Here is a 22,439-nt window from a genome sequence, read left to right as displayed (position 1 = left end):
CTTATCAAGCATTTGGTTCAGAATTGAATGGACATAGCCCAAGTTCACTTTTTATATAATCCAGTGGGCCTAGGCTACAGCATGCCAGTAATTCTCAGATGTATAACTCCTGTTACACTTTACTCCACCTTGTCTTCTCCATTTATTGGTTGTGTCCTTGACTTCAGAAATTCTTAAAGCATGGATCAAGCCATGCAGAATACTAAGAAGACTATGGTAAGTCCTTCTCTCTGTATATTCTACCCCCTACTTGAAGAGGAGTGAGCAAGCATTTATTACGGACCTGCTATGTACCAGACTACGCTAAGCACTTAGATTATAAAGAAGACAAAAAATGGCCCCTGTTCTCAAGTTCCTCATAGTCTAATGATGGAAACAACATGCAAACAACTATGTACACACTTAATATAGACAGAATAAATCGGGAGTGCTCTCAGAAAGAAGGCAATAAAATTAATTAGTACTGGGAAAGGCTTCTTATTGAAATGGGGCTTTGGTTGAGACATGAAGGAAATTGGGGAATCCTAGAGGTAAATGTGAGGAAGGGGAAGGGTATTCTAGCCATGCAGAATAATCAATAAAGATACTTGTAGAAGGCTAATGGAGGATTTTGAGGAACAGCCAAGAGGCTAGGGTCACTTGATCATAGAGTAAGTGCAGGGGAGTATTAAAAATACTTGGAAGGAAGAGGTCAGATTTTGAAGGGCTTTGGATGCCAAAGACAATCTAGAATGTCTCCTAGCATATTTAATGGATCACCTATAGAAAATGTAACATGTATATGTGTATAGTGAGCTAGATTTAGATTTTCAGATCTCATCAAGACAAAAACATATCTTCATTAGGTTGTTGAAAACAAAACTCAAATATGTATACATATGTTTATGTTTGTGTGTATACACACACACATGCACACATAAACATATTTCCAAGGGATTTTAGAAAGATGTTATTGAGTTCACTCATTTAATAGATGAGGAAACTGAGGTCCCAGAAAGTGGTCAGGTCTACTTAGTTAGTTGCAGTTTCCTGTCTATTGCTATTTCTACTTTATCATGTTTTGTATTCTTCTGCCCCTTCCTGTTACTGTTTTAGATATGGAAGAGATCTCAGATATCCTCCAGGCAAATGGTGTCAGACTCAAATAGAAACGGGGACCAAGAGTCCTTGTTGGCAGCATATTGACTAGGAAAATCATATTATTTATGTTCTGTTTTATTTTTATTTGTTTTGTTAAAATTTTCCTATTACATTTTAATCTGATTGTGGCCACACTAGGAGTGTTGTGGGAGGTTTGTTGGTGTGTTTGACACCATTTGCTTATTTAGCCTTTTAAATACTAGGCACTACTCTGTAGCTTATCAGTTTGAAACCTTAGGCAAAAGTAAATTATTCTTAGTTTGGTGCAGCATAAATTTTTTGTCATAGGTGCTGCACCAATACGCCTTGTAACTTTTTGTAATTTTCTCTATGTTCTCAGGCTTGCAGTGTATAATGTCTGGAATTTCTTTTTTTTTTTCTCATGTACCATTCTCATGTTTCTAAATTTTCAAATCTCCTAGTCATAATGGTGATGAAATTCCATTTTCTTTTTGAAAACTTCACTGTGTTTGACTTTGGATGCTTTACTTGTTTTACAGATATATAATGAACATGTTAGTATCAGATTAGGGCAAGGAGAAGATAAAGAATTACTATTGCCCTTGATAAAGCTTTCCTTTATATAGTCCTTTAAAAATTACAAAGTAAAGGTAATAGTATAGTCTTGGCAAATCACTTCCTTTGTCAGTTAACCTGTTAATGCTCTAAGAACTATAAAGTTATGAATTTACATTGATGGAGTTTTCCATATTGGAACTTCTTTACCCGTGAAATCACAGACCAGGGACCCAACCATTGGACTTTCTTCCTAACAATCCTGGTCAGAGGATCATAGAATGGATCTGGATAGGATCTCAGAGTGCATCTTGCTCAGCTCCTATTTTATATACAAGGAAGTTGATATCCTAATTGCATGCATTATTATGGTTAGTCTGGTCCATTTGAAATCAGAAGTACCTGGATTGAAATCCTGCCTCTGATAATTACTAGCATTGTGGACATGGGCAAGTCACTTGAGCATGGACTTTGCACATCTAACAGAGATGAAGTTCAAATGAAATAATGTATTTCAAATGCTTGGAAACCTTTAAAGTGCCATATGAATGTCATTCGCTGTTAAGTGATAATACTGCCATTTTACAGATGAGGAAACTAAGACACAGAAAGGTTAAGTGACTCAGGGGTCATACTTATGGCAAATTAGAACTGAAAAATTCATATTGGCTGAATCTAAACCTGTGTTCTCTTTCTAAATATTCATATAATGTTAGTGATAAAAATATACATGTAAATTTATCTCTAGATTGAACTAACAAATTTACCTATCATTTGCAAAATGTTCTGAAACTTTTTGCTTTCCACCTGTTTTCTCAACCTACAGAAATAGAAACTGAAATTATAGTTTTGACCTTAGCAGAAAAAATGATTCAGTTTCTAAGGTTTGCTTGTGATAAAGAGGCAATTTCATCATTGCCTCTTTAATTCTGATTATTTTAACAAGGATTTTCTAATTGCTCTATTTTTCAAATTTAGCTTTCATTTTTTTGCATTCATAAGAATAAAATAACATTTCTTATGAAGTTCAGAATCTTGTTTGAGGGGAAGATTTTCCTTCCAAGTTGATTCTAATTAAGATATTACAAATGATTTTATTTTAGTCTTTAATATTAAGCTTTCATATATTTTGCTCAATATTTCCCAATTACATGTAAAAGTTTTTTAACATTTTTAAAAATTTTAAGTTCCAAATTCTCTTCCTGTCCTGCCCCCTCATTAAGACAGCAAGCAATTTTATATTAGGATCCATGTGAAATCATGTAAAACATTTCCATATTAGGCAGGGTTACAAACTAATTTAACTTCATATCATTGTGAGGTTATTTGTAAAAAATTCTTTTTATTCTGTATGTAATGAAAATTAACATTTCCACATTTAAAATAAAATAGAAAAAAGGGAATTGTGTGAAACCATGAATCCATTATGTACAACTTACTTTAAAAAAGTTAATAAGAAATTCAACATATTACTTTTTTTTTAAAAATAACTTTTTATACAGCATTATCTCTTGCATTCACTTCTGTTCCGATTTTTCCTCTCCCTCCCTCCACCCTCTCCCTCAGATGGCAAGCAGTCCTTTACATGTTGAATAGGTTACAGTATATCCTAGATACAATATATGTGTGCAGAACTGAACAGTTTTCTTGTTGCACAGGGAGAATTGAATTCAGAAGGTATAAATAACCCGGGAAGAAAAACAAAAATGCAAGCAGTTTATATTCATTTCCCAGTGTTCTTTCTTTGGGTGTAGCTGCTTCTGTCCATCTTTGATCAATTAAAGCTCTCTTTATTGAAGAGGTCAACTTCCATCAGAATACATCCTCACACAGTATCATTGTTGAGGTATATAATGATCTCCTGGTTCTGCTCTTTCACTTAGCATCAGTTCATGTAAGTCTCGCTTATTCATCCTCTCTGTATTCATCCCGCTGGTCATTCCTTACAGAACAATAATATTCCATAATGTTCATATACCACAATTTACTCAACCATTCTCCAATTGATGGACATCCTTTCATTTTCCAGCTTCTAGCCACTACAAACAGGGCTGCCACAAACATTCGTGCATATACAGGTCCCTTTCCCTTCTTTAGTATCTCTTTGGGATATAAGCCCAGTAGAAACACTGCTGGATCAAAGGGTATGCACAGTTTGATAACTTTTTGAGCATAGTTCCAAATTGTTCTCCAGAATGGCTGGATGTGTTCACAATTCCACCAACAATGTATCAGTGTCTCTGTTTTCCCACATCCCCTCCAACATTCCCCATTATCTTTCCCTGTCATTCTAGCCAATCTGACAGGTGTGTAGTGGTATCTCAGAGTTGTCTTAATTTGCATTTCTCTGATTAATAATGATTTGGAGCATATTTTCATATGTCTATAAATAGTTTCAATTTCTTTGAGAATTGTCTGTTCATATCCTTGACCATTTATCAATTGGAGAATGGTTTGATTTCTTATAGAGTCAATTCTCTATATATTTTGGAAATGAGGCCTTTATCAGAACCTTTGATTGTAAAAATGTTTTCCTAGTTTATTGTTTCCCTTCTAATCTTGTCTGCATTTGTTTTGTTTGTACAAAAACTTTTCAATTTGATATAATCAAAATTTTCTATTTTGTGGTCAATAGTGATCTCTAGTTCTTCTTTGGACATAAATTCCTCCCTCTTCCACAAGTCTGAAAGGTAAACTATCCTATGCTCTTCCAATTTATTTATAATCTCATTCTTTATGCCTAGGTCATGTATCCATTTTGACCTTATCTTGGTGTACGGTGTTAAGTGTGGGTCAATGCCTAGTTTCTACCATACTAATTTCCAATTTTCCCAGCAATTTTTGTCAAATAATACATTCTTATCCCAGAAACTGGGGTCTTTGGGTTTGTCAAACACTATATTATTAAAGTTATTGGCTGTTTTGTCCTTTGAACCTAACCTATTCCATTGATCAACTAGTCTATTTCTTAGCCAATACCAGATGGTTTTAGTAACTGCTGCTTTATAATATAATTTTAGATCTGGTACAGCTAACATATTACTTTCAAAGCAAACCTTTTGCCTTTGTTTCTTTCTGAACTTTGTTCTGTTTTCTTTGTTGCCTTTTAAAAAATACTTAAGTGAGCATGAAGTCATTTTTAAAGTGTGTTGAATCTGGTCTTGAATTATTTCTGACTCACGTGGAAGATTTTATCAAGAAATCAGAAATACTGGTTTCTGAAGCTTTAGGTTGATAACATAGTGAATGACAGCGTTTATAATTTGAAAATTTGTGAATTCCATGATCTTAGTTTATATTGATACTGTCTACTTAATTCCTTTATATAATACCTAGCAAAGTATATAGCTGAATAAAGATATTTTGTTATGACAATCTACACAATAAATTAATTTTCTCTTATACTTCTACCTACTATAATCACTTCATAATTAAATACATTTCTTTAGTGTTTTTTTTCTTTTTTTCTTTCCTTTTTAAAAAAAAAGACTTATGACTTATTTCAGGACATATGAAAAAATCCAATCACTCAATCCATGTCTGTTGGAAGACCCAGTATTCTTGGTTGTTTTTCCAAGGTTTAATTTTGGTTTTTCTTCTATCATGATATTCTCTCCCTTGGTGATAGAATTTGTTTTCTTGGCTTCAGCTATCACTTCTCCATAGATGATTGCCATGTCAGTCAGTCAGTAAACATTTATTAAGTAAGCACCTACTATGTGTGAAGCCCTGGCTAAGCAGACAAATATATACAAACCAGTTATATATAGGGTTAATAAGAAATAAAGACTAGAGAGGAGGCTTTGGAAGTTAGTGGTGTTGAGAAAAAGTTCTTATTGAACAGGGCTTCTTAAAACTTTTTCCACTTGCTAACTCTACCTGAGAAATTTTTATGGGACCCATATATAGGTATATAAAGTAGGTATACAAATCAAATATTTAAAGATAATCATAATTTTGTGATCTTTATATTCGGTTACAAGACTCTATGTGGGGTTGCAAGCCACAGTTTTAAGCAGTTGGGTTGTAGAAGATGGCATTTTAGTTGGAATTTCAGGGAAGTTAGAGAAGCCAGTAAACAGAGATGAGAGGGGCGAGCATTCTAGATGTGGGGGAAAGCTGGAGAAAATTCCTGGATCTTAGAGATGGAATATCTTGTTTTTGGGATATCCAGGAGCTCAATGTCATTGTATCAGAAGGTGTGTAGCAGGACTTAAAGTATAAGGACATTGAAAAGATAGAAAGGAGCTAGGTTATGGAGAATTTTGAATCCAGCAGTGTTTTGTATTTGAGCCTTTGATGTTTGGGAACCATGAGAGGTTATGGAATATTTGGTCTCACCTGCACATTTGGAAAATCACTTTGTTAAATGGAGGATGAATGGATTAGAGTGAGATGAGGCTCATAGATGCACCAGCAGAAGGGGATGTATTTCAAGAAAAGTTGACAAGGTAAAACAGAGGCCATGGGGGAGGGAAGTGAGATAATGAGTCACAGATAACATTTGATTGTCCATCTGAGGGAATATGAGAATAAGTATTGTCTTTTAAGAGTAATAGGGAGGGTAGAACATAAGGGGGAAAGATAATGAGTTCAATTTTGGACTTGTAACATTGGAAATATCTGCTGGGCATCTTCAGGATGTCTGAGATATCTGACAGACAGTTGGAAATGAGAGATTGGAAGTCAACAGATATATTGGAGCAAGAAAGATAGATTTGAGAATTGTCAGCATAGGGATGGTGATTAAATCCATGGGACCTGATGAGAACATGAAGTAGAGACTTAATGAAGGGAGAGAAAAAGAGGGCCAAGAGATAGTGACCATTAGTCTAAAACTAAACCTCTCAGTCATCCCTTTCTACCTCTCATCCATTTTCTGTACTGTATTCTTCCTATCATTTCTCAATATATCTTTTTTTTCATAATCTCATATATACTTTATTATTATTATTTTTAATAACTTTTTATTGATAGAACGCATGCCAGGGTAATTTTTTATAGCATTATCCCTTGCATTCACTTCTGTTCCGATTTTTCCCCTCCCTCCCTCCACCCCTTCCCCCAGGTGGCAAGCAGTCCTTTACATGTTGAATGGGTTGCAGTATATCCTAGATACAATATATGTGTGCAGAACCGAACAGTTTTCTTGTTGCACAGGGAGAATTGGATTCAGAAGGTAAAAATAACTCAGGAAGAAAAACAAAAATGCAAATAGTTCACATTTGTTTCCCAGTGTTCTTTCTTTGGGTGTAGCTGCTTCTGTCCATCATTTATCAATTGAAACTGAGTTAGGTCTCTGTCAAAGAAATCCACTTCCATCAGAATACATCCTCATACAATATCGTTGTCGAAGTGTATAATGATCTCCTGGTTCTGCTCATTTCACTTAGCATCAGTTCATGGAAGTCTTGCCAGTCCTCTCTGTATTCATCCTGCTGGTCATTCCTTACAGAACAATAATATTCCATAACATTCATATACCACAATTTACTCAACCATTCTCCAATTGATGGACATCCTTTCATTTTCCAGCCTCTAGCCACTACAAACAGGGCTGCCACAAACATTTTGGCACATACAGGTCCCTTTCCTTTCTTTAGTATCTCTTTGGGTATAAGCCCAGTAGAAACACTGCTGGATCAAAGGGTATGCACAGTTTGATAACTTTTTGAGCATAGTTCCAAATTGCTCTCCAGAATGGCTGGATGTGTTCACAATTCCACCGACAATGTATCAGTGTCCCTGTTTTCCCACATCCCCTCCAACATTCCCCATTATCTTTCCCTGTCATTCTAACCAATCTGACAGGTTTGTAGTGGTATCTCAGAGTTGTCTTAATTTGCATTTCTCTGATTAATAATGATTTGGAGCATATTTTCATGCGTCTATAAATAGTTTCAATTTCTTCGTCTGAGAATCGTCTGTTCATATCCTTTGACCATTTATCAATTGGAGAATGGTTTGATTTCTTATAGATTAGAGTCAATTCTCTATATATTTTGGAAATGAGGCCTTTATCAGAACCTTTGATTGTAAAAATGTTTTCCCAGTTTATTGTTTCCCTTCTAATCTTGTTTGCATTTATTTTGTTTGTACAAAAACTTTTCAAAGTAATTGGAAACTAAATATTCTCATCTTAAAGAATGATTGGGTAAAACAGCAAATTATAGACACAATAATTTCACTCAAGATAATGACAACGATGAGACATCATATCAAAATTTATGGGATGCAGCCAAAGCAGTAATAAGGGGAAATTTTATATCCTTAGAGGCTTACTTGAATAAAATAGAAAAAGAGAAGATCAATGAATTGGGCCTGGAACTTAAAAAGTTAGAAAAAGACCAAATTAAAAACCCCCAATCAATTACTAAACTTGAAATTCTAAAATTAAAAGGAGAAATTAATAATATAGAAAGTAAAAAAACTATTGAACTAATAAATAAAACTAAGAGTTGGTTTTATGAAAAAACCAATAAAATTGATAAACCTTTGGTAAATCTGATTAGAAAAAGGAGAGAGGGAAATCAAATTGGCAGTCTTAAAAATGAAAAAGGAGAACTTACCACTGATGAAGAAGAAATTAAAGAAATAATAAGGGGTTACTTTGCCCAACTTTATGCCAATAAATTTGATAACCTAAGCGAAATGGATGACTACCTCCAAAAATATAGGCTTCCCAGATTATCAGAGGAGGAAGTAAATTGCTTAAATAGTCCCATTTCAGAAAAAGAAATAGAACAAGCTATTAATCAACTCCCTAAAAAAAAATCCCCAGGACCAGATGGATTTACATGTGAATTCTACCAAACATTCAAAGAACAATTAGCCCCAATACTTTATAAACTATTTGAAAAAATAGGGAATGAAGGAGTCCTATCAAACTCCTTTTATGACACAGACATGGTACTGATACCTAAACCAGGTAGGTTGAAAACAGAGAAAGAAAATTATAGACTAATCTCCCTAATGAATATTGATGCTAAAATCTTAAATAAGATATTAGCAAAAAGACTACAGAAAATCATCCCCAGGATAATACATCATGATCATGTAGGATTTATACCAGGAATGCAGGGCTGGTTCAATATTAGGAAAACTATCAATATCATTGGCCATATTAATAATCAAGTTAACAAAAACCATATGATCATCTCAATAGATGCAGAAAAAGCATTTGATAAAATCCAACATCCATTCCTATTAAAAACTCTTGAGAGTATAGGAATAAATGGACTTTTCCTTAAAATAATCAATAGCATCTATTCAATATATCTTAACATCCCTATTTATGAATATCTCTATCATTCTTGTAATTCAGGTTCAAAACTTTGGAATTGTCTTTGACATCTCTGTTGTACCTACATCCAGTTATCAAGGCATATTGAATCTTCATTTCTAATTCCCATTCATTTTCATCTATATATCTTTGTTTCTATAAACCATCTTCAGATTCTCATTACTCTTTCCTGTTTGATTAAAGTTATCTCCTGGTAATTCTCAACACTCCATTCAGTGATGCAATCTTGTTCCCATTCTTTCCAAAGGCAAGTTTTGATCATGTTTGTCTGTCTCATTCAAAAACCTTCAATTGCTCCATGTTTCCTATCATTGTTGTTCCAACCCCTATTTGGGATTTTCTTGGCAAAGATACTAGAGTAGTTTGTCATTTCCTTTTCCAGCTCATTTTGCAGATGAAAAAACTGAGGCAAGCAGAGTCACATATACTAATGTATGTGACTTGTATACTAGTATGCTACTATCTGAGGCCAAATTTGATCTCAGAAAGTTGAGTCTTCCTGACTAGTTCAGCATTCTATCTTAAGCACCACCTAGTAGTTCCCATTTCCCCAGTGAAAAATGTTCAGATTATTCCTGCTAATCAAGGCTCTCTACAAACTGGCTCTAATATATCTTTCCAGCATTATTTCCTACTATTCCCTTGCCAAAACTTTGTAGTTCTGTATCCCTTTCTCATTTTCAAGGTTCTGTTTATACTCTGCCTCTTTATGATGTCTCATCATCCTTCAAGACTTTGCTCATATGTCCATTTTATCATGAAATCATACTTGATCCTTCTACTAACAAGTTGCAATCATAGCCTCTTTCACAATACCACAGCACAGTGCTTGGCACACAGGAAGCATTTAGTGTTTATTGACCAACACTGTATTTCTTATGAAACTATATACTTGTGTAGATTGGTAGTATTGCATGGATTTGGAATCAGCAGAACTGACTTTGAACTCCTGCTTTGTGTGTATTGCTTTATCTTATGGCAATAAGCAAGTCACAGTTTTTGTAGATTTTAGATTGGAAGGAACCTAAGAGACCATCTGAGTTACAGATTCTTAACCTCTGAGGGCTCTATGAACAGATTTCAGAGCAGTTTGTAAAGTTAGATGGGGGTAAAATTACATTGTAATTTTCATCAGCCTTTGGTTTTCTTTGAAAGTTTGTATATTTTATTTTATTTTTGAAATGTAAACTTTAAACATAACATTTACTAAATGTTAAACAGGCACTGAGCTAAGTGCTTTACCGATATTATCTAGCTCCTTTTATCCTCCAAACCACTCTGGGAGGTAGGTGCTATTATCCTTTATTGAAGGTTGAGAGGGTTAAGGTTTGAGACAAATAGAGATTAAATTATTTGCAAAGAATCACACACAGCTATTAAGTGTTTTACGCTGAATTTGAACTCGGGCTTCCTGACTTCAATATGTCATGGCATCCAGCTGTTTCCTTTTTTGAAAATGTTATCCTGAGGAGAACATAGACTTCTTCAGATTGCTAAAGAGGTACAGGATATGAACTTGGACTAACCCCAATCTAGTCTAACCAGTTTTCTCATGTGTAAGTGAAAGGATTAGATGATCTTGTTAGTCGTACCTCCGGTAAATGACATCTGCAAAATGGGGATAATACTTTACTTCCCTCACAGGTTTGTAATGAAAGAACTTTTCAAATTGAAGCTGTATAACAATGCATTCTAAATGAATGTGACCTTAATACTTAAAAATCATAGTATAAAAAAATTGAAGTGAAGCAGATCACAGTAGTCTTGGTTATGATAGAATCTACCTGCATGTTGGCTGTAATTACTTTGATTAGGACAATTAAAAAATAGAGGCAGTGGTTAATAATTTGCCTCAGTTTCTTCAACTGTAAAATGGGGTTAATGATAGCACTTACCTCTAAGGATTGTTGATAGGAACAAATGAGATCTTTGTAAAGCAGTACTTGGCACATAGTAGATGTTACATAATGAATTTTTTTTTTTTTTTTTAAGTTTCTGCACTTTATTTTTTTTTCTTAAAGCTTTTTATTTACAAAACATGCATGGATAATTTTTCAACATTGACCCTTGCAAAACTTTCTTTTCCAAATTTTTCCCTCCTTTCCCTCACCCCCTGCCCTAGATGGCAGGTAGTCTAATCCATGTTAACTATGTTAATACAGTATATGTATATATATTAATACAGTTATCTTACTGCACAAGAAAAATCAGATCTAGAAAGAAAAAAAAAAACTTGAGAAGGAAAACAAAATGCAAACAAACATCAACAGAAAGTTTGAAAATTCTATGTTGTGATCCACACTCAGTTCCCACAGGCCTGTCTGGGTGTATATGGCTTTCTTCATCACTGAACAATTTGAACTGGTTTGAATCATCTCATTGTTCAAGAGAGCCATGCTCATAATGATGTTTTTATTAGCATTATTAAATATCATGATTTTGGTGTTCTAGTGCTAATTGGTAGCTGTGAGCTGCATATGCTGATTATCAACTGCAAGATTGGCATTTAATGAGAAAACTGGTTATCTTTCCTAACTTTCTGTGAATTGTGACACTTCCTGTTTTACACTTGCCTGTCCTCGATTTTCAAATAATCCCTCTGCTCCTCTTCCCTTGCAAATCCCCTCACATTGCCTAACAGTTAGTTAGGAATTATTTCTGTTATTGGCCAAGCTCAGTTGACAGCCCCCCCCTTACTTGAGAATGGGAAGTGTTCAGCTAATACTGCTTTGTTTTTCCTCTACAGAACCTTAGCTTCTGAAATATTTCAAGAAATCCTGAATGAAAAAAAAAAGGTGGAAGTTTTGTTAGCTACCAGAAAATAGTCTTTCTCTGAATAAGTAAGATACTGTAGAGATTTGTTTTTAAAGGTTAAATTGATGTTCATTATTTTAAAATATTGTTGTCACTTCCTTACCTCTAGAACCTCTTTTAGTGACAATGATGTACTTTTAAGCAAAGCAGATGGACACATTGAACACCTTATTGCACATCTCTTGTTTTTTGTCCTGCTGAGAGGAGGAAAACTTATTTTCTGAAGTCATGATTTGGTCATTGTAATGATCAGATTTCTGGATTTTTTTCCTATTATATAAATTTTCTTATTATGAACTTAACAAACATGAACCTTACACTACATAAAGAACAGAAGAAAGGATATACCTGAAAGTGAACTTCTCTTTTGTGTAGCAAGGTTAAAAAAAGTTTTAAAAACTCTACACAGTAACAAAACTAGCTTGCTTGTCTATGTAAACTTCTGAACATCCTTCTGCTCTTTGTTGGGTCATTTTAAAAATATTTCATTAATGAGCTCCCCTCCTGCCCTTCTCTAATGAATTTTAGTATTATTTTCCTTTATATTATTGTGGTCATTGTGTAAATTGTTCTTCAGGTTCTGCTTGTTTTGTTCTGTATAAGTAAATACAAGTTTTCTCAAGTTTCTCCCCAATCTTCATATTCATTTTTTTCTTGTCATGATTTTATATATATATGTATGTGTGTATATATATATATGTGTGTGTATGTGTATGAATCAGATGAGATAATTATCATAAAGTGCTTAGCATAGTAAGAACTAAATATAAACTTTAGTGTTATTAATTATAGGCCATCAGATCTGTCTCCTAATGCTAATTTTTTTTTTACCCTGAGGCAATTGGGGTTAAATGACTTGCCCAGAGTCACACAACTAGAAAGTGTTAAGTGTCTGAGACCAAATTTGAACTCAGGTCCTTCTGACTTCAGGGCTGGTGTTCTGTCCACTGCGCCACCTAGCTGCTCCTCATAGTTATATTTATAGTTGACAATTTATTCAGCTTTTCCTCAATCAAGGAAGGCTATTTTCCCATTCTTTTTTGTTGCAGAAAGTTATATTATGAAGATTTTTGGATTGCTGTCTCTGACTTCCTTAGGATATATGCCAAGGGAATGGTATAGATGAGTCAAAGGGCATGAACATATAGATCTTTAATAGAGTGGTTGAATTCATTAATATTTCCTTTAAAGAATTCATTCAAGTATTTCTCCTCCTCAGCTCTCCCAACAATCTCTCCTATTGTCTTGTTCATTTCTGCTTGGTGTGAGGTGAAATGTTGAGGGATTCTCAATTGGGTGCAAAGATAGCTCCTAAGGGCTCTTTGAATCCCTTGATTTTATGACTTCCCTACTCTTATTGGTAATTGCTGCCATTTAAAACAAAATTCCACATGGTCCACACAGAAGATGAATAATTATGTTTTGTGTTTGTAGAAGCTTTCATTTTTTTACACCATATTTCATTATAGCTTTACAATGATGTAGTAATGAATTATTATCCCTAGTTGATAAATAAGAAAATTAAAGCATAAGTTATGTGTCTAAGATTATTAGGTAGCTCATAGTCATGGGATTTTTTAGGGCAGATTGGTGATACAGTGGATATAATACTGGATTGCAATCAGGAAGACTTCCCCAAATTAAAATCTGGCCTCACATACTTAACTAACTGTGTGACCTTAGGCAAGTCACTTTACTCCTTTGTCTCAGTTTCTTTAACTGTAAAATGAGTTGGGGAAGGAAATGGCAAATCCCTATAGTATCTCTGCCAAGAAAACTGTAATTGGAATTATAGAGAATTGAACATGACTGGAAAACAACTAATCAGCAACAGCCATAGGATTTTAGAAGTATGGGATCATGTTGTTGTTTCTAATCCATTTGATTTAGTTCCAAAGGAATATTTAGTGATTGGCACTTTTAGTCTCCTAGTGTGTGTAGTATTCCTTTCCTCCAGACTTTTGCAGATAAAATAAAAACTTTAGTTATCAGTATTTATTTGAGCAGATAATCATATATAAAAGAAGCTGTCAGATTAGAAGGGAAGATATTTAGCTGTACTGCCAGTAGTCATATCATACTTTGATATCATCCTATCTTTCCTGCACACTAATATTTATGATGTTTCACTTGAAGAGTTAAAATGTGGTTGAAGTCACTTTTTGTTGTTAAGTCATTTCAGGTTAGTCTTCTTTGAGAACCCCATCTGAGATTTTCTTGGCAAATTTACTGAAGTTGCTTAATTCTTCCTTCTCCAGCATTATTTTATCAATGAGGAAACTGAGGCAGATAGGGTTAAGTGGCTTATCCAGAGTCTTATGACTGGTAAAGTGTCAGAGGTTGGATTTGAACTTGGGAAGGTGGTGAATCTTCTTGACTTTAAGACTAGCATTTTGAGCAGGACCAGGAGATCATTATATACTTCAACAACAATATTCTATGATGATCAATTCTGATGGATGTGGCCATCTCCAGCAATGAGATGAATCAAATTAGTTCCAATAGAGCAGTAATGAATTGAACCAGGTACAACCAGTGAAAGAACTCTGGGAGATGACTGTGAACCATTACATATAATTCCCAATCCCTATATTTTTGTCTGCCTGCATTTTTGATTTCCCTCACTGGCTAATAGTACACTATTTCAAAGTCTGATTCTTTTTGTACAGCAAAATAACTGTTAGTGTTGAGGTCTATATTTGAGGTACCTAAATGAGATTAGGGTTTAGTTAAGGTCTAGTGGCAGGTTTTGGGGTACAGGGAGTCAAACAGAGATCCTCTGCAACCCCCCTGGATTTGGCACAAGAATATAGTAGTAAATGAGGTAGATTAATAAAAGAGGTTTATTATTGGATTTGGAAGTAAGGAGATAGGTGAAGGTAGAGATAAAGAGGGCACCGAACAGAGGGTCCAGTGGACAGAGGGTCTTCACATGGCTAGCATGTTTGGAATCTCTGCAAAGAGGGAGTCCCAGCATCTCCCTTTTATAATGGGAGATTTAGCTCGAGGGGCTTTTGGGTATAGCCCCAAAGTTGCCTCAGATACGGGTGGGGCTGGGACAGGTCCGCATCTTCTATTGGAATTCAAAGGGACTAAGGATTTGTGAGTCAAAGAATAATTACATTAACTAGGGGGGTTTGGGAATCAAAGATAGTAATCTTTCCCACATCATTAGGATCTGTATACTTATATTGTATTTAATTTATACTTTTATATATTTAACATGTATTGGTCAACCTGCCATAGGGAGAGGGAATGGGGGGGAAGGAGGGGAAAAATTAGAACAAAAGGTTTGGCAGTTGTCAATGCTGTAAAATTACCCATGCATATAACTTGTAAATAAAAAGCTATAAGAAAAAAGAAAAAAAAAGACTAGCATTTTGTCCACTGTATCATATAGCTGCCTTGAAGTTACTTAAATGCCAGTAAAAGCCAGCTTCTTGGATAAATTTAATTAAGGAGAAAGGGGTTTTGTTTTGTTTTCTTTAATGTCAACAGCTATGAGTTCTAAAGAGCAGGTGTGCACTGTGTTGCTAAAAATAGTATTGTGGTATCTATTAGCATTTATAAATCTTGAATCAGAAGGAATAATGGTAGTTTCTTGAATGAATAAAGTATTTATTAAATGTTTACTATGTTCAAAGCACTGGAGATTCAAATAGAAAATAAGACAAGCAGCTTGTTTCAAGGAGTTCCTGTTCTAATAATAGCACATAAGGAGGGTTTGGAGTGTAAGGGCAAGAGTGGTAATGTTTCCTCTTAATGTTATTTCCACTTATTTCTTTTCCAGTTTCTTAGAATATAATAATATGTAAGTGGTAGTCAGTGTAAGAGAAAGGCAGTAGAACTCTGGATGTTAAGTACTTTGCCTTAGGTCCCTTATCTGTTAAGTGACTGGGTTTGACTAGCTTTAAAATTCTGTTTGTGATCAAGTAAGCAAAGGAAATACTGTAGATATCGTAAGGATAGCTTCAGCCAGTATGTCATTATAATCCAGTGTTGGGAGATTCCTCAAGGAGGTGCAGCCTGAGGTCAGACTTGTTTTCTAACATGAGCAATAACCCAGGAACTGACATTGAAGAGAAACAAGACTACTGTTTGACATTATTGTCTTTGGACTATTTTGAATGGCCAAAAACAAAACAAAAAATGAAACAATTGGGGATATAAAACAAATAAATTATTCTTCTAGTTTCTTTCTCTCTCAATAAACTCCAGGGGATCCCTATTACCTTCAGGATCAAATATGAAATCTAATGAAATTTAACCTTTCATAATTTGCCTCTTGAGGCCTTTTTATTCCTTATTATTCTTAGTTGTTATTCTCTTAACTCTCCTTACCAATGCCTGGAAAATATTGGTGTTGGGAGATTCACTCTCCAAACTAAATAATGTTGGATGATAAAGCATACTGAAAGAACAGTGACTCTCCTATTTAGATATGGTTGGTCGCCTGTCACTGTGCAGCTGTGCTTGGAGTGCCCTCCTTCCCTCACCTTCAACCTCTTACTTTGCTTTTTCTGGGCTCTTCTTTAACCCCAAGGTTTCTCTGAATGTGTTGAAACACATGTACCTATATGTGTGGATGAGCTCTGAAAGTCTAGAAACTCCTTGAGATTTCATTTTCCCCTTTGCATTTCTAGCACCTCACACAGTAACAAGTAGTATATAGTAGGTTCTTAATCAATGCTTAGAGTCTCAAATTACATTACAGCATCAGAGAGGCAGGTGTAGGCTTGACTATTAGGATTTATTTATTTTTAACACGGTTAGAGCTCTAACATCATAGAATGGACTGCCCTAAGAGATAATGAATTCCTTCATATTGGAGGATCTTCAGACAAAGACTATTGTTGAGGTAGGGGAAAGTTGAATTCTGTTTTTGACATATTAAGTTTAATGTATCTTCTAGACATATTTTAAGATGTCTGAAAGGCAGTTGGACATTATGATATTTGGAGATCAGCAGAAAGATTGAGGGTGGGATATATAGATATAAGACTCATTAGCATAGAGATAGTAATTAAATCCATGGGAATTTATGAGACTATGTGAAGTAGAATAGAGAGAAGAGAAGAGGGCCCAGGACAGAAGAACCCTGAGGGACATTGACAGAGGGATGATTTGGAGGAGCATCCAGCCAGTGAAACAGAAGGAGTGGTCAAATAGGTAGGAGGAGAGTCGGGAAAGAATGGTGTCCTCAAAACCTCAAAGAAGAAAGAGTGATCAGTAGACTGCAGGGAAGTCAGTGAGAATGAGGATTAAGAAGGGGCCATTAGATGTGTATAATAAAACATTAGTCACTTTTGAGAGAGCAGTGTCTTTGGAATGATTTAAGTTGGAAACCAGATTGTAAGGAATTAAAAGAGTGAGAAAGATCTCTATTCTAGATGACCTTTTCCAGAATAGCTTCTACCTCACATGGTGGTTGAGATAATATAGAAAAAGTACTTTATAAATCTTAAAGCCTTATATAATAAATATGAATTCTGGGTAGTCTATATCTTGTCATTAGAATCAATGATGTGTCTTACCTTAGAGTGTTTTCTCCTTTTTTGCTCTCTTGAGTGTGTTCTGAGCTGAGAAGTGGAGCAGCAGGGGCAGTTAGGTGCTATAATAGACAGACTGCTAGTTTTGGAGTCCAGAATATTATAGCAGGATGCTTATTGCCAGTAAGGGAGAGTGCTTTGCTCAGTTCAAATCTTGACTTTATTTTGTCTCAGAATAAGCTAAACTTATTAATGTTTATGATCTTTATTTTGATTTGGACAGATATGGAGGCCAATCACTGCAACCTTTTTTTTCCCAGTTGGCCCAGGAACTGGATTTCTCTACTTGGTGAATTTATATTTCTTATATCAGTATTCTACGCGACTAGAAACAGGTATGTTTTTCTTTAGAATAATTTCCAAATGGGTGTGGGCTTTCAATATGATCTTTGCATATAATCCATTTGTCCAAATGCTTTTTTATTTAATGGGATATTGAAGACAGGAGAAGAAAAGCCTAAGGTATGCCTTATATCAGAGAAAAGCCACTTATTTAAATTTTGACCTTTTATTTGTAATTGTGTATGTTTATTTTCTTTTTATACTTTTTTGGTTGGGGTGAGGTGTAGCATCTTGGATAAAATAAAGGCTAGTCATGGTCTTAAATGGAAGGAAGTCAATTAAAGAGAAACTTAGAAAGCTCAGTTTAGCTACATCCTTGGGCTAGTTCCAGATTTATGGTTTGGATTATAGGTATACTGGAAGAATCTTCAGTTAAAATTTTCTGTTCACTAAATTGTAATTCATTCCCTGAAATACTCTTATGTGCTCTTGTGAATTGCTGCTTATATTAAGAGATAGTAAATCAATACTACTGTGATAAAAATGTAAAAATAATTTGGCTGTTAAGTCTAAATGGTTTTGAAAAGGTTGACTGATTTCATAGTCTTTATATTATTAAAATAAATATACTGGCTATTAGTCCAGATTATAGATTAAGGGTCCTGAACTGCCCATGATTCTAATAAAGAACTTAAACTACTGAAAAATGGGAGTTACATCTTTGTCATTAGGGAAATATGAAGCTTGCTTAACATTTTAAAGATGAAAAAAATGCTATTGCACTTTTCTTTAGCTGATATTTTCAATAAAAAGCTATTACAAAAATATATTTAGAGAATACAAGCATCTTATTGTTTATAGATATATATTCTTAAATTTTACCTTTGGAAAAGAGCCTTTAAAACTCATCCAAATTACATATGAGGAAACCTCAGAGAGTCTAGTGCCCAGAATTGCATAGCTTTTTGATGGCAGAAGGTCTCCTAAATGTCAACATTAAACTAGAGACTGCAGTCTTATGGCATCCTGTCCTTTTGACATATATTCTGAGAATATTGTTTCTCTTCATGAAATAGTCTTTGGATAATTTCTAAGTGCTGTTTCCATTCTCAAGTCTGTACTCTGAATATCAGTACTTAAATGTCATCTAAGTAGATTATCAAGGACCAATTTTTAATTCCAGGCTGATTTTCCTTAGTGTATGTGACCTGTTTGAGCCCATCTCTGCTTTGCCAGCCAATGGTTACTCAGGAAATGCAAAATGATTTTTAATATTAATAGATCCATGGAAAAAATAATATGCCTTTCAAGGCCAAATTTGTTTTTGATTGTCTATTTTTTTGCAGTTTGTATCCCACCTATTTGCATGGATAATCGAAAGCTGACTATCCACAAACGTCATTGATCAAACACAAATCTCCAGCAAACCACATAAGAAGTTTGAGGTAGTTCTTATCTTGGAGATCATCTTGTGCAGTATCTTTATTTTTGAGAATTTATTTTTGGAATCTGGAAAATTTAAGTGGCTTATTAAAAGCCACACAGCTTTTTTAGGATAGTCAGGACTAGAACTCAGGCTGTCTTCTTGCTCAGTGCTCAATCCATGATACTATTTAGACTCAATAAATTGGATTTAATTCAGTTACCATCAGCCCCAGGTGTGGCTGCCTGAATATTTACCAGCCTGACCAAATTTTAAGGTGCTTGATATGTGTGGGTGTTTGCTTATTTATGAGGCTTCTGATTTGAATGGGAAATTGCAATTTGAGGCCTGTTAATTTGCAAGTTTTAATTCACTCAGGTAACTAAATTGTCAGTTTATTCAGTTTGTGTGATTACAATGTCTTAAGTATTCTGAATCTGAATTTGTTTTTGAAAAAATTATAAGGCTGAAATCCATTTTGAGGATGTAAGCTTTCATTCCGAAATCACATTGGAAGTTCACTCAAATTCATCACTGTTAGACCTTAACATAAAGCTCTTCTCAGTGTTGTGGTCAGAATACTCCACACTGCCACATTCGGGGGAAACAAAGGAATTTGGGAGACAGATGCTTGTGGTTTATATGCCACCTCCTAAACTGAACTGTGGTCTGCTGGAAGTATGGATTTCGTTTTCTTTTCAGCTTCTTTATAGACTCCTTGTAATCAAAAATATTCTAGTTTGATTGCTGTCAGACTTTGGGGATTTCACTTAACTATACTGAACTTCAGTTTCCTCACCTATAAAATAATTACTAGTAACAGCACCTACCCTTACCAGGGCTATTATAAAAATCAAATGTGTTAACATATAGAGAGCTTTACAAATCTTAAAGTACCATATAAATATGTAACTTTACTTCACCTCACATATCTTAAAGTGTTTGCAACATGTTAAGCCTTGTGCTAGCCACTGTTCCTTATAATTAATTGGCTGATGGGGACTAGTCAACTTTTCAAGTAGACATACCTTCCCATGGAAAGAAATGCAAGTACTATCTTTATTTGTTCTGTTACTCTGTTGATGTCTTGACCATCAGCTTTAATGTCTATATGTATTGGAGTTGTACACCTGAGCAATGCTGATCTCTTTGTGAGATGGCAATATACAAACCTAGGTGTGTGCTCCAGTGACATTAAGTAAAACTAAGTTTAGAAATCAGAGACATTAATCTACTGTATGATTTAAAGCAAGTTTCTTCTTCGGTTCTTGATTCTTCTTCTTTAAAATGGAAATGATGCCTCTTCTCCCTCCCTACATTAGAGAGATTTTCTAAAGCTCGGTATACTTTCAAAATGCGAAGTATCATGAATATGACTGTAAATATTTAAAAAGATGATTGACACCTGGAACATAGCAATTCCTTATTATATGTTCTCACTAGGATGTTTCTTTTTTAATAAGGAATACTATATAAATAACAATTTACATATTACACAGCTTTTGAATGGTCATTGAATGACTTTCATTGAACCTGGACCTGAGGAGTCCGGGATTTTAAACTTATACATTTTAAAGTAATATTTTGCTGGTTATCCTCAGACCAGTTCTTTTTTCTGCCATCTTACCGCTGCTTGATGTTATCCACCCTTTGCCTGTAGTATTTTCAAGAACACAAGGCAAGGATCAAGATCAACTTGACTTTAGGATATTATGTTGTCCCAATTACAATGGAATGGCTGTGGGCTGTGCCATGTGACTTTAATATGTGACATTTAGTTTGCCTGCTGTAGGCAGAGGGCCTAGGGTCCAACCCTAACTGTCATGACTAGTTTTGTGATTGTGGCTAAGGCATTGAATTCCTTTGATTCTCAGTTGTCTGATCTATAAAATGTACACAATGCTTTTAACTACTACTCAGGATTGTCATGAGGAGCAAATGAGACAGTGTACATGAAAATGCTTTGTAAACTGTAAGTATTTTTTAAGTGCAATTATTGCATATTATCATATGTTATAGAATTTTGGAGAAACCTAAGACTTTATAATCATCAATTTAGTCCCTTAAAGTAACAGTTGAGATTTTTAAAGGTGCAAAGTAGTCAAGTGGCTTGCCTGAGGTCACATACTAATTAGTGGTAAAGCTTTGACAAGAACCCAGACCTCTCTTGGGCTTTGTCCAGGGCATCTTCTGCGATGCTTGCTTTTGGCGGCTGCTTGCCCTTCTTACCTCTCATCCTTTCAGTCCCCCTTGGAGACATTTAGAATGAGATTATCCTCCGAGAGGGATTTGATCACAGAGCAGTGCATCAAAAGCATATTTAAATTCAGATGGGAAATTGGAACTGGCTTTTCTTGAGTGCTTTAGTTTAGGGTCTTACACATCTGCATCATTTAAAATGTCAGAAAAAATGTGTTTTAAAATAACCTTTTATTATTTTATTCAACAGGCTCTCCCCTGTGCCCTTCCTTGTCCCCTCCCTCCATGAAATTGAGTTCTTAGTTTTTCAGCATGATTTTTTTTTTTTTTTGTTCCCTCATTTATTCTAGAAACACGCTATTTTATTTAAATTTTCACCACAGGGCACATTTTGATCAGGAAATCTGAATTTGTTTATTTTTGTTTCAGGGGCTTTTGATGGAAGGCCAGCAGACTATATGTTCATGCTTCTTTTTAACTGGGTTTGCATCGTTGTATCCTTCTGCTTGTCGTCGTTACTTTCTATGTGAATGAGCCCCTCCTTTTTATGTTTGAAAATCCAAACAGGAATTTATAAATTTTGCACATTGTTGTTATCTTTGCTTACTAGCTAACTCAATCTCTCCACATTGTTGTTATCTTTGCTTACTAGCTAACTCAATCTCTCCTTAAAATCTTCCCGAAAGTTAAGAAGATGTGTGATGCTTTTTCTCACTGTTTCCTTTGTGAGACATCTCATATTTTTGTGTGGGTTTCATTCCTCTTCTTGCTTCCTGTTAATTGTGTTTTATATATGACAGCTCGTTGACTACTGAAAGAAAAGATGCAGTACCTTAAGGGAGTTTTGAAAACTGTGGTTATCCTGGAAATTTAGTCTGAAATCAGCCCCCTTTTGTCACTGCATTGTTTCCTTCGGCTTCAGACACTCAGTGGTAATTAAGTCCCTTCTTCTAATAAAAAGCCTCTGGAAAAGGACAGCGTGAAGTCCACTTTACTTTTTGCATCAACAAAATTGTCAGCAAGGATGGGCCCTGCATCTTTTGAGTCCTCCTGACAGATGGTGAGAAGGAAGGGACTCAGTGGTTCAAATCCTGTGCAGAGTTGGTGAGGCTGGTGGCAAAAAAAAAAAAAAAAAAAAAAATTGTCTTGGGCTTTTAAGCATCCATTTTTAGCTTGGAAGAGAACCAGTTATTTAGAGCTTTTTCTCCCTTCT

The 22,439-nt window shown here is 34.9% G+C and overlaps 1 protein-coding gene across 1 annotated transcript in view; it reads left to right on the top strand.

Annotated features, from left to right (window-relative positions):
- Positions 1-22,439, top strand: part of DERL1 (derlin 1) — a 40,857-nt gene that overhangs the window by 2,785 nt on the left and 15,633 nt on the right. The window contains exons 2-3 of the mRNA XM_051971038.1: positions 17,546-17,657; positions 21,656-21,720. Coding sequence (XP_051826998.1) covers positions 17,546-17,657; positions 21,656-21,720 — 177 coding nt within the window. The remainder of the gene's footprint in view (positions 1-17,545; positions 17,658-21,655; positions 21,721-22,439) is intronic.

Source organism: Antechinus flavipes, chromosome 1 (assembly GCF_016432865.1).
Source record: "Antechinus flavipes isolate AdamAnt ecotype Samford, QLD, Australia chromosome 1, AdamAnt_v2, whole genome shotgun sequence".
In the NCBI taxonomy this organism is placed as follows: Eukaryota; Metazoa; Chordata; class Mammalia; order Dasyuromorphia; family Dasyuridae; genus Antechinus; species Antechinus flavipes.
The sequence above is the reverse complement of the archived record's forward strand: the minus strand, read 5'-3'. Positions and strand labels throughout refer to the sequence as shown.